Below are 17,859 nucleotides of genomic sequence, written 5' to 3'. Positions count from 1 at the left end.
TGATTATATAATTTTAAAATATATTTAATAAAATTTCGGTTTTCGGTGCACCGAAAAATTGTAACCCTTACACCGAACACCAAATCGAAGAATCGAATTTCCAGAAAAAAAAACACCTAAATCGAACTGAAAAAATGAAGAATCAAAACCGAAAAACCGAATTAGTTCAGTTCGATTTTTTTTTATTTTCCGATATTTATGTCCACCCCTAATCCACTGTGACCCTACATGTTGAACAATTTTATTTTTAATTACTAAGAATTAAGACTATAATCAGTTCCTGTAAATAACAAATACTAACTGATTTTTTAAAAAAAATACATAAACAATTGACTAAAAGAAAGTGAATGAATAAGCAATTAAATGGTCAAAGAGAGGTCCCTCTTTATATTTCATTTGCTATCATTTGTCAATGTTTCAGATGGAAAAACTAGTTTCTAATTCAAAAGGAAAAACTCTTAAATCACCTAAAACATTTGAATATATCAGATAAATCTATTTCATTTTAAGTGTTAGTAAGTTTAATAAACAATGTTAGCTGGACATTACAGTGTAGGCAGAGGTGTTATTAATATAATCATTAGGGATAATTGCATAATTGGTTCTTTAATTATTGATAAATTTTAATTTTGATCCTTATATTATTTGGTTAGGCATATTAAACTTCAATTAATTAAAATATGTGTTTTTGCTAGTTTGTATATCTAATATGTGATGTACTTTAGACTATTTCTATTTTCTAACTCTTTTAAGCTCACTTATTGAATAACAATACAATTTTAATATAGCACAATGATAATGAAATAGTCTAGTACTTAATAATTTGTTACATTTGTGGAAGATTCACAATTTCACATTACTGAGGGACCAAAATAAAAGTACATATATCAATTAATTGAAGGTTAAATATATTTAATCATAAAGTAAAATAACCAAAAATCAAAATTATCAATATTTGAGGGATTAAAAGCACAAAATATTGAAGGTTAAATATATTTTATAATAAAGTAAAATAACGAAAATCAAAATTATCAATATTTGAGGGATTAAAAGCACAAAATTACCTACTTAGTATGCTTTATATATGCTGCAATGCAAAGTCCAAAACTTAGTCAAATAATCTTTGATTAACATATTAATTTTTTTTTAAAAAAAATCAATTTGAAAATTTTGATGGTTTTTCATTTTTACTAGTGATTAGGTTTAATCTTGTGTAACATACCAATTGCAGCTGCACTTGTACATGGCCGGATTGGTTTGGGTTTTTCAATTATCAAACCAAATCATTTGTCTCGGATTTTTAAATTTATAAATCAAACCAAACCAATAAAACTCTGGTTTTTTAACCTCGGGTTTTTTCGGATTTTTTTCTAGTTTTTCGGATTTTTGGGTTTTTCCGGTAAAGTTTTCATACAAACATATAATTTAGTTGTACTTCAAATATTTCTTTAGTCCTACCAAAATACAATTATCTAAGGTATTTCTTGAGAAAATAACACAAAATATAATTTGATTAATGACATTAAAATATCCCACAAAAATAATAATAATGAAATCGCGTAAAACAAATATTGCAAATTAATAAGTCATAATGAAAATGATCATAATTTAAAAGTACTAAATTGCTAAAATATGTTTAATAAGTANAACCATTTGTGTCGGATTTTTAAATTTATAAATCAAACCAAACCAATAAAACTCTGGTTTTTTAACCTCGGGTTTTTTCGGATTTTTTTCGAGTTTTTCGGATTTTTGGGTTTTTCCGGTAAAGTTTTCATACAAACATATAATTTAGTTGTACTTCAAATATTTCTTTAGTCCTACCAAAATACAATTATCTAAGGTGTTTCTTGAGAAAATAACACAAAATATAATTTGATTAATGACATTAAAATATCCCACAAAAATAATAATAATGAAATCGCGTAAAACAAATATTGCAAATTAATAAGTCATAATGAAAATGATCATAATTTAAAAGTACTAAATTGCTAAAATATGTTTAATAAGTATTAATTACATGACTAAATATTAAAGGAAATTAAAATTAGATTATGTATTTTAATTGTTTAAACCAATGTAAAACTAAAGAACAAATTCAATATTATTGTCATTCTTAGTGTTGAATTGATTTTCTTTTTGCATTAGTATTAATTTGATTTTGATTTAAACTTTAATATAATTACCAACATCTATGGATTATAATCTTTATTGAGCCATTTAGAATTCTAAGTTTCAAACTTGAAATAATATATTAAAAGATAAAAACTATGGAAAAGAATAAGAAATATTTAAAAATTATATCAAAGTAAATATTTTTATGTATAAAATAAAATTTTAAAATTATATATATAATGTCAGGTTGGTTTGGTCTCGGATTGATTTTTTTTAGTTAAAACCAAACCAACCAAAATATAGTCGGGTTTCTTTTTCAATACCAAACCAAGTCAAACCAAACCACTAGTCGGATTTTTTTCAATTTGACTCAATTTGCGATTTGGTTTGATTTTGTACACCCCTAGTTGCAATAATGGACTCTAAAGGGCTGAAATATTAAAGTAATTATGTTAATTATGCTTGTGATTATTTTAAAAAATCACGAGCTTGTAAATACCTTTTAAATAATAGTTGGACACTCAAGCGTGGTTTTAGTTTATTTGATATATTGGTGTTGGTGAAAACATTATTACAGTTGAAAAATAAAATAATTTTGAAATGAGATGTAAATCTATGTAATGATCTTCTATGTCATTTTTTTCATATATTTAATGTTTAGAATTTTCCTATTGTTGTCCAAAGTTATTTTTTACTAGCTGGGATAATAGGACGGTAACCAAGCAATTCATTTGATTTGTATGCAAGTTTATGTATTTTGAAGCTTATACAGTTTATGTATGTGACTTCGGTCAAAACTTTAGATAAACGATTTCGAAATGTAATTTTGATGATTCTATTAGCTCCGAAATATCGATTGTGGTCTAGATAGACATTTGGTTCAGGTCCCTAGGCTTTGACTCATCTTGAGTTACCTTATGGCTTTTTGCTAAAATGGAGCTTGGAATTTGGGACCCATTTTTTGTTGAGATGACTACCGATGAAAGTTTTCACACTTTTGTTTAGTTTAGAATGTTGAATTTGGTAGGTTAACATAGTTTGCTTGCATTTATAGGGTTCTGAACCGTGACCCCTATCAGGACATTTATTAATTCTAAATTTGAATTGGTGAAGCTATTGCTGGTGCACCATACTTTACTCTTCCCATTCACGATCTTATGAAATTGATCTTTGCGATAGCAATCTTGACCATCGCAATTGTGAAGGTCATCTTCACAACCCATACATTGTCCTTTTCTTCTTCATTTTTTATTTCAAATGTTTAGATATTAATTTAATATAATGAATGTTGATATTTCATTAAACGTATTTAGTATTCATTGTGAATTTTACCGTCTTTTCGAAGATTTCTATTCATTTAACGTTTTTAAAGTTTAACTTATCACACAGGTAAGTGAAAATATATTTGACCTCTTTTTCAAACACCGTATAGTTGTAAAAAAGAAAAAAAAAAACTGAAAGAACCGACTAAAGCCAAAACCAAAAACCCTGACTTTATGTGGTTTGATTTAGTTTTTAGATTTAATAAACCGACATAATTGGTTTAGGTTTTTTTAATGAAAAATCAAATCAAACCAACCTATGTACACCCCTAGTGTTCTAGATAGACATTTGGTTCAGGTCCCTAGACTTTGACTCATTTTGAGTTACCTTATGACTTTTTGCTAAAATGGAGCTTGGAGTTTGGGACCCATTTTTTATTGAGATGACTACCGATGAAAGTTTTGACACTTATGTTAAGTCCAAAATATTGAATTTGGTAGGTTAACATAGTTCGTTTACGTTTATAGGGTTTTGAACTAATCACGTGACCCCTATCGGGACATTTATTAATTCTAAATTTGAGTTGGTGAAGCTTTTGTTGGTGCACCATACTTTACTCTTCGCATTCACGAGCTTAGAGTTGTGTTCGCGAAGGCCAATGAAATTGATCTTCGCGAAACAATCTTGACCATCGCAATTGTGAAGATCATTTTCCTTGATCATCGTAATCGCGATCCTTGGCCCCCACAATCGCAATGAACAAATGTTTATCCTATTAATTCCTAGTTTAGCAAATTTCAAATTCATTGTGGTACATCCGAACCAGGGATGACTCAATGCCTTTAAAAATGAGGCATACATCTTAGGCCCTAAAATTGAAGGGCCTATTTTTTTTAGTAATAATAAAATTATTATAAGCCCTTTTTAACAAAAAAGATATACTATATTTTTTAATTTATTTGTCTTTTTTTAGTTTGTTTCGAAATACTAAAGAATATTTTTTTATGGATCAATTTTTGAATTTAACTTTCACATAATATGTTTAAGATCATAAGATTAAAAATTATTTTGGTATATATATATGGTCTTAATATCACATTTTAAAATACAAAATCTGAGCAAGAATGATGGATTTTAATTTTTGGTTTGTTGAAAAAGCTTCTTAAAAGGCTATTAATGGTGATTTGGGCAAGATGGGAATATGGATCTAATTTATTAATTAAAAAATCAAATTAAAAATGTCACATGGTATTTTAACATTGGTTTGGGCTGTAATATTACTCCTTCATACGCTTGGTTTTTGTGAGGACACAATTGCAGTAAAAATGGCGCGCTCAATTTTCGTGATAACACAATTGCAGTAAAAATGACTGAAAAAGGTGTATTTATCGTGAATATAAATAGTTTTGTGGGGTAATAGGATCCCCGCAAACTTTAGGTATCTACTTCAAAAAAGGGAATAAGTTTGATGGGGTAATTATGTATTTTCTCTAATTGTAATAAGGAAAAATATAACATTTACTGTCACACCCCAAACTCGAGGGGCGCAACTGGCTCCTAATGCCAAAACTCAGGCCCGACCCGACCCTGCTGAACCATTTGCTACTAGTGCATGGCAGCCACACGCAATCAAGAAAACAAACAAGTATATATTGGCTTAAAACTAAGCCCTTGGCCGGCAAGGCCCCTGTCAACTGATCTATAAAAGAAACAGCTACTCCAAAGAGATCATATAAATAAATAGTCAACTAGCACAGAAGTCCTGATTGGCCGTCGAGGCCACCATGATATCTATACCAAAACTAAAAGCAGCTATATATCAATACAATACATCAAACAACTCACAAGCTTCAGCAAACCAACAACATAGGCCAGTATGGCCATAACGTAGCTATACACCCACACACTAGTCTGCAAGCCTCTAAGAGTAGTAAAAATTAGTGGGACAGGGTCCCAACCTACCCATAAAGATATATACAGGAAAAGGTAACAAACCTCCTAACTCTGGCAGCTCCGGAGTAAAGGGGTTAGCCAACTGGATAAAAGTCAATCCTGCTGCTGAGGAGGTCTACTCGGTCGTCTGTCAGGACCTGCATGCATGAATGCAGCAACCCCAAGGCAATTGGGCGTTAGTACAAAATAATGTACAGAGTATGAAAGGCAATAGACTATGATGAGGTATCCTAATATACTGAAATAATCTGATAAACAAATAAAGGATAAGATAAGTGTACTGACCTGCTCCTAAATCTAAACTTATCAAAAATAATAAAACAACAACCTAACCAAGCCCCCATAAGCTCGGCAGGTACAAACAACACACAAGACCACCTACCCAGGCCCCCATAAGCACGGAAGGTGCTAATCAGCCTATATATCCCTATCAATAGTCCCCTAGCCCCGTAGGCAGTCACATAGCCCTCTTAGGCATTAATATAGCCCCGTAGACAGCACATAGATCTCTTAGACATCAACATAGCTTATAGACAACTCATAGCCCTCTTAGGCAACAATATGGCCCCGTAGGAAGCACATAGCCTTCTTAAGCGTCAATATAGCCATATAGGCAACTCATAGCCCTTTTAGGCATCCATATAGCCCTTTAGGCAGAACATAACCCTTCTAGGCATAAATCACATTCCTGCAGCTAACCACAATAGCCCCAAGGGTAACAATAACAATCTAATCTCTAAAAGCGAGCAATTTAGTTATAAGACCTATACAAATAGCCTCTAAGTCGTGTTCAACATAGGGACGCTACTAACTGAATAAGAATTCCGACAAGGAAGGATTATATCAACTCGAGCAGCCAACAATCAACAATAATGGCTACAAGTGTAACAAGGATAACAACCCAATTACATTGCTCCTAAACTTTAAGGAAACATGTCGTAAGTAGGGAATAACCTTAATATACCTTTCTAATGAACGCTCGAAAGACCGTAGTTCCTGCACGAAAGTTGTTCCTTACGTCCTAAGCTTCACAAACATTATATATACACAGCTGGTAAGCACCTATAAACAATTCATAATTAATCTTAAATCGACAGATTTGCCATATTGCCCCAACTTGTTGAAACGTCCGTAGAAATTCATAAAAACAACCATAAAAGTGTCCCGAGATGATTACCTTAGTTAACCAAGTGTAAACCTTGAAGAAACACCAATAACTACAAATTTATATCTTTAAAAACCAGCTCCAAACGCAGTTAATAGAAGGGAAAAACGATTGCCATGTGTAGGGATTACGTTTCTAGGCACGGGGGCAATGTTTAATGGTAAAAATCGTCAAAAACTAACCTTCATCATGCTAGAACTCAATAGGAATCCTCTCTTAAGCTTTCTCTCTGGTTTGGAACTGAAATGAAATGTTTACATGGCTTAAAACGTTAAATAAACTGACATACCATATTTTTGACCTGACCCAGATTCTGCCCTAGCAGTCCCTAGTAAAACCCTCATAACTTTTTACTCTGATGTCGGTTTGATACGGGGTTTTGTGCGTTGCAAACTAGACTCGTAGGCCTTCGATTTAATGGGTGATAGTCCTTCTAATTCTTTATATATTGGTAGAAAACATCCAAGACATTTGACCCAAATTCTAGAGAAATCTTTAAAAAGGAACTTACGATAACTTTCGTCAACCTTTATTTTGCCACTTTCTTAACTTCAAAACTTGAGATACAATCCTTGAACACTTAAAATATGACATACCACATCATTTTTAATTTATTACTCACCCTCCTTGTCTTTCCACGAAGATACGAGTTAATTTAGACGTTTTGAAAAGTCGAGGTGTTACACTTACACTCAAAATTTACGTAATCAAAATGATACTGAAACTCATGTTGTCGAAACTTCATATACCTTCCCTATTTAAGAAATTTTTTGAGTGTAGAATATTCAACTAGTAGGAATATATGTCTTTGGTTCTTGGTCAATGTTAGTGATAGAACACTATTGTATTGAAGAATATCTATTAAAACTTATTTCTAAATCATAAAAAGATTCTAGAAAATACATACATTATTTTATGCATAGAATATTCTTGATTGCAGTAGTTATTATTTTTCCTTCTCAATTCTCATAAGAGATCAATCAGAACATAAGCTAAAGAAAAAACTAAAACTCAATCTTAATTGGCTTGAGTTTCATGCTACAACGTGTTATAAAATATGAGGAATATGAAACAAGAAACAAAGACAAGAGATATGGAGAGTAAAATGTAGAGATCGTGTTAATCAAAATGTCTTCAAGTGTTTCTTACACTGATGAATGACAACCTTATTTATAGGTTAAGAAATCACTTCAAAAATCAATATTAAATGCCCAAATTAATAGATACATTCTTATCCAAAATGGTTCATTAAACCTAGAAAATATGTATATATATGAATGTAAGTAGTTCATGTATTAACTAAATGGACAATCCACTCATTCAATAGATTTATATAACAGAATAGGGATAAGACATAAGTACCCCCTAGACTATGACCGAAATTTCAAAGACACGCCTAACTTAACTAAGATTCTATTACCCTTGAACTCATTTTTTTCATATTTGTGTGCGCCTTTTGTGCTGATGTGGCACCTTCAACCACCCAAGTTGGTTGTGTTTGTACACACTCGTCCGCCATGTGTGTAAATATTTTTTTAATTAAAATTTATTTTTTTAAAAAATCTTAAGTTTTTTTTTTTAAAAAAAAGTAATTTTTTAAAAAAAATCTTAAGTTTTTTTTTTTAAAAAAAAGTAATTTTTTTGAAAAAAATATTCTTATTTTTTTATCTTGTATTTAAATTAAGTTAATACACATTTTTTTACCTTGTATCGAAACTATTTCTTTTACTTACATTCATTGTTTTTTCTCTTTTATTTTTCTATTGAGTTTATTTTCTTTGTCTTTCGTTTTGATTTGATTTCATATGTCTTGTATTTAAAATAAATTAATTTTGAATGGATATCAAAATAAGTGAAGAAAATCAAATAAAACATTAAAATTAAAGGACACTTTTAAATTGTTTTCTTAAAAAAAATACACATAATTTATTAAAAATAATTAAAAGTGAAAAGATAATAAATTAATTTAAAAAAATTAAAGTGAAAAGAAATTAAAATAAATATTTTACAAAGAAAGAAATAAAAATAATTAAATATATATAAGTTTTAGGGGAAAAAGTCTGAAATATATCCTAACTTTGACTGAAATTGTTGTAACAATACTGAACTTTGGAAAAGACCTTTTACCCCCCTGCACTATTTAATAGTGTATTTTAAAGGTATATATGTGTCTACTTGGACATCATAAATATTGCATTATTATAAATAGTAATGTGTCTACGTGGGCACATATATACCTTTAAAATACACTATTAAATAGTGTAGGGAGTACAAGGTACTCCATAAAATTTGGTATCGTAACAACAATTTTGGCCAAAGTTGGATATTTTTCAAACCCTTTTCCCTAAGTTTTATTATCAATAAATATGTGTAGTAACTAATTATAAAGTTACCAATCAAAAAATGATATGTGTCCAATTTGTGAACTCATCACTTGCCTTCAAGAGAGTGTGCACACTCTCTATGACATGTCAGCATTTGTGGTATATTTATTTCATTTTAAATTAGTTTAGGGGGGGAGGGAGGGAGGGGGTAATATGACTCTAGTTAAGTTTTGGTGTGTCTCTGAGATTTCGGTCATAATCTATACTTATACATTATCCCAACAGAATATATATTGTGTNTATCCCTTACCTTCCTTTTAAAGTTAAACATAATTTTAATTAGGATATTACCTAAACACCCCATCACAAATCCTTAAATTACGATAAGAATTTATGCTAAGCAAGTTGGAAATTTTCACAACACTTCAAGTTCCCAAAATGAGACTAAAACATATTCTAGTAATTAAACAACGGTAAATCGACATGAGACTCTTGGTTAGTATTTAGGGGTGTTACACTTCAAGTGTCTCTTACCCTGATGAATGACAACCTTATTTGTAGGTTAAGAAATCACTTCAAAAATCAATATTAAATGCCCAAGTTAATAGATACATTCTTATCCAAAATGGTTCATTAAACCTAGAAAATATGTATATATATGAATGTAAGTAGTTCATGTATTAACTAAATGGACAATCCACTCATTCAATAGATTTATATAACAGAATAGGGATAAGACATAAGTACCCCCTAGACTATGACCGAAATTTCAAAGACACGCCTAACTTAACTAAGATCCTATTACCCTTGAACTCATTTTTTTCATATTCGTGTGCACCTTTTGTGCTAATGTGGCACCTTCAACCACCCAAGTTGGTTGTGTTTGTACACACTCGTCCGCCATGTGTGTAAATATTTTTTTATTATTTTTTTAATTAAAATTTATTTTTTAAAAAAAATTAAAAAAATCTTAAGTTTTTTTTTTAAAAAAAATAATAATTTTTTTAAAAAAATATTCTTATTTTTTTATCTTGTATTTAAATTAAGTTAATACACATTTTTTTACCTTGTATCGAAACTATTTTTTTTACTTACATTCATTGTTTTTTCTCTTTTATTTTTCTATTGAGTTTATTTTCTTTGTCTTTCGTTTTGATTTGATTTCAAATGTCTTGTATTTAAAATAAGTTAATTTTGAACGGATATCAAAATAAGTGAAGAAAATCAAATAAAACATTAAAATTAAAGGACACTTTTAAATTGTTTTATTAAAAAAAAAATACACATAATTTATTAAAAATAATTAAAAGTGAAAAGATAACAAATTAATTAAAAAAAATTAAAGTGAAAAGAAATTAAAATAAATATTTTACAAAGAAAGAAATTAAAATAATTAAATATATATAAGTTTTAGGGGAAAAGGTCTGAAATATATCTGAACTTTGACCGAAATTGTTGTAAGAATACTGAACTTTGGAAAAGACCTTTTACCTCCCTGCACTATTTAATACTGTATTTTAAAGGTATATATGTGTCCACTTGGACATCATAAATATTGCATTATTACAAATAGTAATGTGTATACGTGGGCACATATATATCTTTAAAATACACTATTAAATAGTGTAGGGAGTACAAGGTACTCCATAAAGTTTGGTATCGTAACAACAATTTTGGCCAAAGTTGGATATTTTTCAAACCATTTTCCCTAAGTTTTATTATCAATAAATATGTGTAGTAACTAATTATAAAGTTACCAATCAAAAAATGATATGTGTCCAATTTGTGAACTCATCACTTGCCTTCAAGAGAGTGTGCACACTCTCTATGACATGTCAACGTTTGTGGTATATTTATTTCATTTTAAATTAGTTTAGGGGGGAAGGGGGGGAGGGGGTAATATGACTCTAGTTAAGTTTTGGTGTGTCTCTGAGATTTCGGTCATAATCTATACTTATACATTATCCCAACAGAATATATATTGTGTCGATATTGTATAAATAGTGTATAATCATGTAATATATATGTTACAACAATTCATCTTCTTAATGAGTTAGATTCTTTTAAATAAAATCGCATAACAATATTAAAAGATGTTTAGATTGATTTAAAAGTTGGTGAAACCTATTTTTAAGTCAGTTTTTGACTTCTGAAAATGTTTGACAAATATACAAATAACATAAAATAAGTCAAAAATGACTTAAACTAAGTTAGGAAGTATTTGACAAAGTTAAAAATAACATAAAGCAAGTTTAAAATGACTTAAAACAAATAGAAAACCAAAAGTAGATCTCTCATACTTTTTATTTTTTGAATTAAAAGTTATTTAAGTTTGATTTTTTTTATTGTTTACTTAAAAGTTATTTTTTTAAAAAAATCAATTCAAACTGTTATTAAGATGGGAAGTGGACAAATAATTGTACTAGCCATTGGGATATAAGAGAAATTCCACTTCGCTTGCAACAAAAGGGTAAGTGGAAAATGACAAAAAGTAAGTAGAGATAATTGTACTAGCCATTCAATTCCCTTTTTGTCAGCCCCACTCACTCTTTATTATATGATGACTACTATAAAAGTGAGAAAAGGCTCAAAAGAGTTGTTTATTTTTGGGTTAAAACTCAAAGTCATTCTTGAGTTTTTACATGGAGCATTAATAATTCCTCATGTTTATAATATTGGTGCACTTTTGGTCCTTCCCTAAACTTTTGCCTATTTTTTAACATTAATTTTGTACATAATTTTATGTAAGGAATGTTCAATCGTCTTTTTATATATTTAGTAAAAATAATAACTCTATGTGAGAGAAGGTGAGACGATGAACACCTTGTTCTGTTCAGTATAAATATTACTGCTGCTAAACTAAGAACATTTTAACATATGATATTGCAAGAAAAGAAAATTTTGTACTATTACGCGTGAAATCATCGTGATGAATCTCTCGACTTTATCTGCAATATGATTTCTACTAAACAAAATAAGGTGTTTTTCTTCTCACAATCTCTAACATGAAGTTATTATTTCTACTAAATATATAAAATGACGATTAAACATTTCATACATAAATTATGAAAAAAAATCATTGTTAAAAAATAGGCAAAATTTTGAAGAAAGACCAAAAATGCACAAATATTGCAAACATGAGGGACTATTAATGCTCTATGTGAAAACTCAAGAATGACTTTGAGTCTTAACCCAAAGATGAGGGACTATTTTGGGCCTTTTCTCACTTTTATAGTAGTCATCATGTAATAAAGAGTGAGTGGGGCTGACAAAAAGGGAATTGAGGGTGTCAAAGATAGGGGGAAAAAAGCAGTGAATAATTGAGCTATTTTAGATTTAAAAAGAAAATTGACTCAATGAAATATATTAAGCTTAGTTAGAAAAGATTTGATATAGCATAATATATAAATATGCCTTTTAATTTTTTTCTCATTTTATATTTATGTCCTCTAACTTTGAGTGTGTACAAATAGACACTTAAACTTGTATAAATTAAACAAATAGACACACACGTCATATGTGGCATCCTACATGGCAATTTGTGTCCTACATGGTGTTTTATGTGTATTATGTCACATAGAACTCATGTGTCTACTTATTCAACTTTATACAAGTTGAAGTGTCTATTTATACACACCCAAAATTAGAGAATATAAATGTGAAATAAGGTAAGTTAAAGGACATATTTATTTTTTATGCCTTATATATATATGTATATCTCATGTATATCATGCATATCTTTTCTATGTGTGATATACATTGATATTCCATGTTGTAGTACAAGTGTTATACATGAGGATTTGCGACTAGGATAGAAATATATTTTAAACAGAACAAAGTAGGATGCATCAGGTTTTAACAGAGTAGACGGTAAGTAGGAATAACAAGCAATTTTTGAGCTCTTGGTGCTGCCAAACCAAACTTTTCGGTCATGTCCAAATCATCAGGTAATATGCCATCAGGCAAATCCCAATTGAAGCAATGAACTAATTGTGCAACTATCAACTTGACAGTAATCAACCCCAGATTTAGTCCTGGACAACTTCTTCTTCCATATCCAAATGGTAGTAAATGAAAATCATGTCCACGAAGATCGATGTTCTTGCCAATAAACCTCTCAGGAACAAATTCTTCAACATTATCCGACCATATCTTAGGATCATGTCCTAACGCCCAACAATTTATCATAACCCGTGATCCTTTTGGTATGTAACATTCATTTATCACAATGTCTTCTATTGATTCTCGAGGAACTAGAAGAGGCGCTACAGGATGTAACCTGAATGTTTCCTTGAGCACTAGTTCTAAGTGTTCCAACTTAGGTAAATCATCTTCCTCAACCATTCTATCAAGTCCTACGATAGATGTCAACTCATCTTGGAGTTTCTTCATTACTGTTGGATGCTTGATGATTTCTGCAAACACCCATTCTATCCAAGTGACTGAAGTATCAATGGCTCCAACGATCATGTCAGAAAGGATAGCTTTCATGGTTGCACGATCAATCGAGTAGGAGTTCAAATTATCTTGATATGACAACATGATATCGACAAGATCCTTGTTTTTGCTCTTGTGAGTGTAGTTCCTAGCATCTTGTTCATGCTCATTGATTATGGTATCAAATATTTCTTGAACACGCTTTCCTGTTTCCTTCAACTGTTTATTCAAGCCCTGAACATCAATTGTTTAACAAATCACACATGTGTATGACCAAAATATATTACATAAAAGTTTAATCTCAAGACCTTTCGGTAAGGGTAAAGTAGTCTCATTAATGCACCAGTACAACCCGTATTGGTGTATGCATGACACTTAAGTAGAGCTATATATCTCAAGGTGACAAAATTAGTCCATGAATACATAATTCGTAATTTGCTCAAGTTTGAGTGAGTTATTAATCCACTCATTTCTCTCGACCCAGCCCACTTTAGTTCATAAAAATTGGGCCATTTCAACTATATTTATTCATATGTCATATGCTAGTATAAATCATTATGATGTCCATCAATATACATAAATGGTAAATTAGTAAAATTAACCATTTGGTTTAGAGAGAAGTATTGAAAATATTCTTAAACTAGACGCGAATAATTAGTTTCATTCTCGAACTATTGATACTTTTAGAAACACTCATTTACTTAACTAACTGAACTTAAATACACCATCCGATCTTGCAACATAAATAAAATACACTCCTAAATTTTCATCAAGCTTTTTAGGTATTTTTAACATTTCTCTTTTTTTTTTTATTAAGAGTCTTATCCACCTACAAGAGAAAGTTATATTTAAGTTTAGTTAGTCAAGTAGAAAGATATTTTTAAAATTGTCAATAATTTAAATACGAAATTAATATTTTGCGTCAAATTCAAAAGTGTTTTCATCAAGATTTTTAGATATTTTTAACAGTTCTCTCTTTTTTTATTAAGAGGCTTATCCACCTACAAGAGAAAGGTATATCTAAGTTTAGTTAGTCAACTGAAAAAATATTTTTAAGATTGTCAATAATTTAAATACGAAATTAATATTTTGCGTCAAATTTAAAAGTGTTTTGAATTACTAGTATGAAGGCGGAGAAAATACCATAGAGAACACACCTGAATATCAAATGGCTCAAGAAAAGGCACATAATCAGCAACATTAAAAGTTCCACTCAATCTCACTATCTCCTTGACAATATTCTTCAAATCAAATCTCTCACTATTCCCATCCCCAAATAACATTCTATAAGTCATATTTCCAATCAAATCCCCAATCCTCTCCCCAAAATCCACCACCACCAATTCACCCCCAAATCCCTTAACCTCCTCCACCAAAACCCCAATTTCCTCCTTCCTCATCCCGGCAGAATACCCGATTTTCTCCGCGGTGAGTAGCTTTTGAGTACAAAACTTCCGATTATTGCGCCACCGCGGACCGTAAGGTGCAAACGCTAAACCCTTAGTACCGTCACTCATGTAATTTATCGCCTTCAGCTTTGGCCGGCTTGCGAAAATTGCGTCGTGAGTTTTCAGTACGAGCTCGGCGGTTTCCGGCGATGAAATTATCACCATTGGAATGTTGCCGAGTTTTAGGAACACTATTGGACCGTAGGTTTTGGAGAGGTTGTAGAGGGTACGATGAGGGAGGGTACCTAATATGTGGAGATTTCCGATTATCGGAAGACCTCGTGGACCTGGTGGAAGTTTCCGGTGAAGGTTTTCCGGTGCCGATGGAGTCCATCGGAAGTGGGTGAAGTAGAAGAGAAAACCGATGAGAAATGAAAAAAAGGCTACGACGACGTAAATGGATGATAACATTGGAGAGTTTCGGAATTGAGATTCTTATAAATAACAGTCTGATTAATATGGACAGACTTTCTACCAAAAAATGTCTCTATAACCAAAACAATACGCGAACTCGAGATTAAAAAAGTATTATTTCTATCCACGGCATGTATCAGTTGATTGTAAAAAATAAAATATTATTTTACTTTATTTTGTAAATTTGAAAAGTAAGGCGCATGTAAAATGTAGATGCATGCATTGTGTAAAGTAAGTGGGCCTTCCATCTGTCAGCATCTTTCTTTTTGCAAATTAAGATCACTGTTTTGAAAGGTATTTATCGAACAAGTTTGCAGCGGGGCATAGTAAAAACACATCGGGAACATACTGTGAAAGGAAGCTTCTTCGTCTTTTATTGGGTTAAGGGGAGAAGGAAGTGGTTGAAAATTACGAGCAGGGATGGTAATGGAATGGTGCGGATCGGAGGGGCACATTGAGCTTAATCTACAAAAAAATTTAATTCGTCCCGCTTCATTCTGTATAACATTTTTTTCATTTTCAACCCGTTCTACCTGGCCCCGCATGAATGCGTCTCGCATAATTTTTTTAATATTTTCTTTTTTTAGTTAAGTTTGATATTAAAAATATAATTCATAAAAATAAATTTATTTTTTCATGATTAAGTTATATTAATTTAATAGATAATAAAATTAAAAGTTTATTTTTTAGAGGTCAATTGCGAAACATGTAAGAAATTGAATTATTTTATCGAACCATATTTCATTTACTATCTTGAATATTTTAGTAGCTTTAAGGAAATTGTATTAATAAATAATGTTCTATCACTCTTATAACATGTAAAAAGTTAAAATTAAATTTGAACCCACATAAAAGCATATATACCCAATCCGTCTCGCATTAATTTTTAAAAAACACTCTTCAACCAGCCCCACACAATCATTAACCCGTACCGCCCGCATAGCCTTAAATCCACCTCATCCCGCATCTACCCCACCGCATTGTCATTCCTAATGAGATTTCAGGTTCAAATTTCAATAAAGACTAAAATAATACTATATAATTCTTTCCGTCCTACTTCCATATCAAACACACATTATATGTTCACCATGAACTTGTGCAATTAGTAATAAAAATTAGAGAAAAGACATAAAGTCATCACTGAAGTTGTCTTGAATTTTCAAAAAGACATCTTAACTTTGTAGGTGTCCTATTTTCCCATTGAACAATTTAAGAGTGTTATAAATATCTCACTTTTCACCCAACCTCAATTGCAAGAAAAGAAGTGTCATCACGCACCAATTGTTGTTTGCCACATATTAAATTCTTTTAATTTTCAAGTTTTAGTTTCATTTTCATTTTTTCTATTTTTATTAACTTTATTTTCATTTTTCCCCTCTTTCTTCTTCAACCTTCATTACTCAAATCATTTGTTCTTTGTTGTAAATCCTCCAAAAGTAGTAGTCATTGTCGCCTTCAACGTAGCCTCCATGATGCTTCCCTGTTACAACACTATTTATGTCACTAAATCATCACTAAAAAAAAAACAATTCAACTCTCAAGTTACTAAAGCAAGGTAATAGAGTTTTATATTTAGACCAAAAATAAGAATAAAAATGGAGTTTCATAGTACTCTCTAATCAATGGAGTTCACATTTGTTTTTTTTTTTTTTAAAAAAAAAAGGAGGATAAAAGAAGAAAAAGAAACAAAGAAAAGCAAGAGACAAGAAAAAAAGTGATAAAAATGGACAAAGTAAATGGATCTTCTAAGTTGAAGAAGATGAAGAAAAGGTAATTGAGTTTTTAAATTTGGGTGAAGAAGATAATAGAAAAGAATGAATTCATCAAAGAGAGAGCACCAACGTTGAACTTGCTTTGGAAAAAAAGTTGAAATCGATTTTAAGGCTACCAACTGCTCTTTTCTCTTTAAATTTGGGGAAAATAATGTAAATTAATTAAATAATTAATAATAAAAAAATAAAACGACACATGACACTTTATAGCTGATTAATGGCAGTGAAAACACTGCCTCACGTGCCTCATGTGAGTGGCAACAACCCAGACGAGGAAATGGGTCAAAATTGTTCATTTACAAAGATATTAAATAGTTTTGTAGGGTGATAGGACACTTCCAAAGTTAAAGTGTCTTTATGCAAATACGGAACAACTTTAGTGGTGACTTTATATCTTTTCTCTAAAAATTATATGGTAATCGAACAATTTCATCTTCAATTATAAACTTAAACATTCAAGTATTATTACTCTTTTTTTCTTATCAATAAGTGATACGAGCACGGTCAACACAATTCATGCTAGACTGATATCCTGGTCGAGCTATACTAGTCATGATGATACACAGAGGAGTTTTGGGAGGATCTTATTAGACATAAGGCTTCTTCATATTGATGATAGTTTGGAAGGCCAAAGTTGAGAGATTCAAGATGAGGAGATGGTGGGAAGAATCAGTCATCCGTGGCTACATTTTAAATAGTTTCCATTATTTAAAAACTTAATCATATTAGGGTGTGTTTGGTATGAAGGAAAACATTTTCCGGAAAATGTTTTCCAATTTTCTCATGTTTGGTTGGGTTAAATGTTTTGGAAAATATTTTCCAAATCAACTCATTTTCCTCAAATTTAAGGAAAATGACTTCCCTTCAAAACTTAAGGAAAACATTTTCCAAAACTCTCTTCCAACTTTCAATTAAAAAAAAATTGTTGAAAAAATCAATTCATTTGGTCCCTACTCTCAAACCAACCG

The 17,859-nt window shown here is 30.6% G+C and overlaps 1 protein-coding gene across 1 annotated transcript; it reads right to left on the bottom strand.

Annotated features, from left to right (window-relative positions):
* Positions 1 to 12,618: 12,618 nt before the first annotated feature.
* Positions 12,619 to 15,167, bottom strand: LOC125856525 (cytochrome P450 CYP736A12-like). Its single transcript, XM_049536087.1, has 2 exons — positions 14,415 to 15,167; positions 12,619 to 13,491 (listed from the first exon to the last, which is right to left on the bottom strand). The coding sequence occupies exons 1-2, from the start codon at positions 15,114 to 15,116 to the stop codon at positions 12,676 to 12,678; spliced, it is 1,518 nt and encodes a 505-aa protein (XP_049392044.1). The 5' UTR covers positions 15,117 to 15,167; the 3' UTR covers positions 12,619 to 12,675.
* Between the last annotated feature and the right edge of the window lie 2,692 nt (positions 15,168 to 17,859).

This window comes from Solanum stenotomum, chromosome 2 (assembly GCF_019186545.1).
Source record: "Solanum stenotomum isolate F172 chromosome 2, ASM1918654v1, whole genome shotgun sequence".
In the NCBI taxonomy this organism is placed as follows: domain Eukaryota; kingdom Viridiplantae; phylum Streptophyta; class Magnoliopsida; order Solanales; family Solanaceae; genus Solanum; species Solanum stenotomum.
The sequence above is the reverse complement of the archived record's forward strand: the minus strand, read 5'-3'. Positions and strand labels throughout refer to the sequence as shown.

What these genes read in the sequence shown, in the direction of transcription:
- LOC125856525 (XM_049536087.1), bottom strand. Translation starts at nt 15,116, where the DNA reads ATGTTATCATCCATTTACGTCGTCGTAGCCTTTTTTTCATTTCTCATC. An exon ending in TTGAGCCATTTGATATTCAG is followed by an intron (nt 13,492 to 14,414) that starts GTGTGTTCTCTA and finishes ATTGATGTTCAG; the next exon opens with GGCTTGAATAAACAGTTGAA.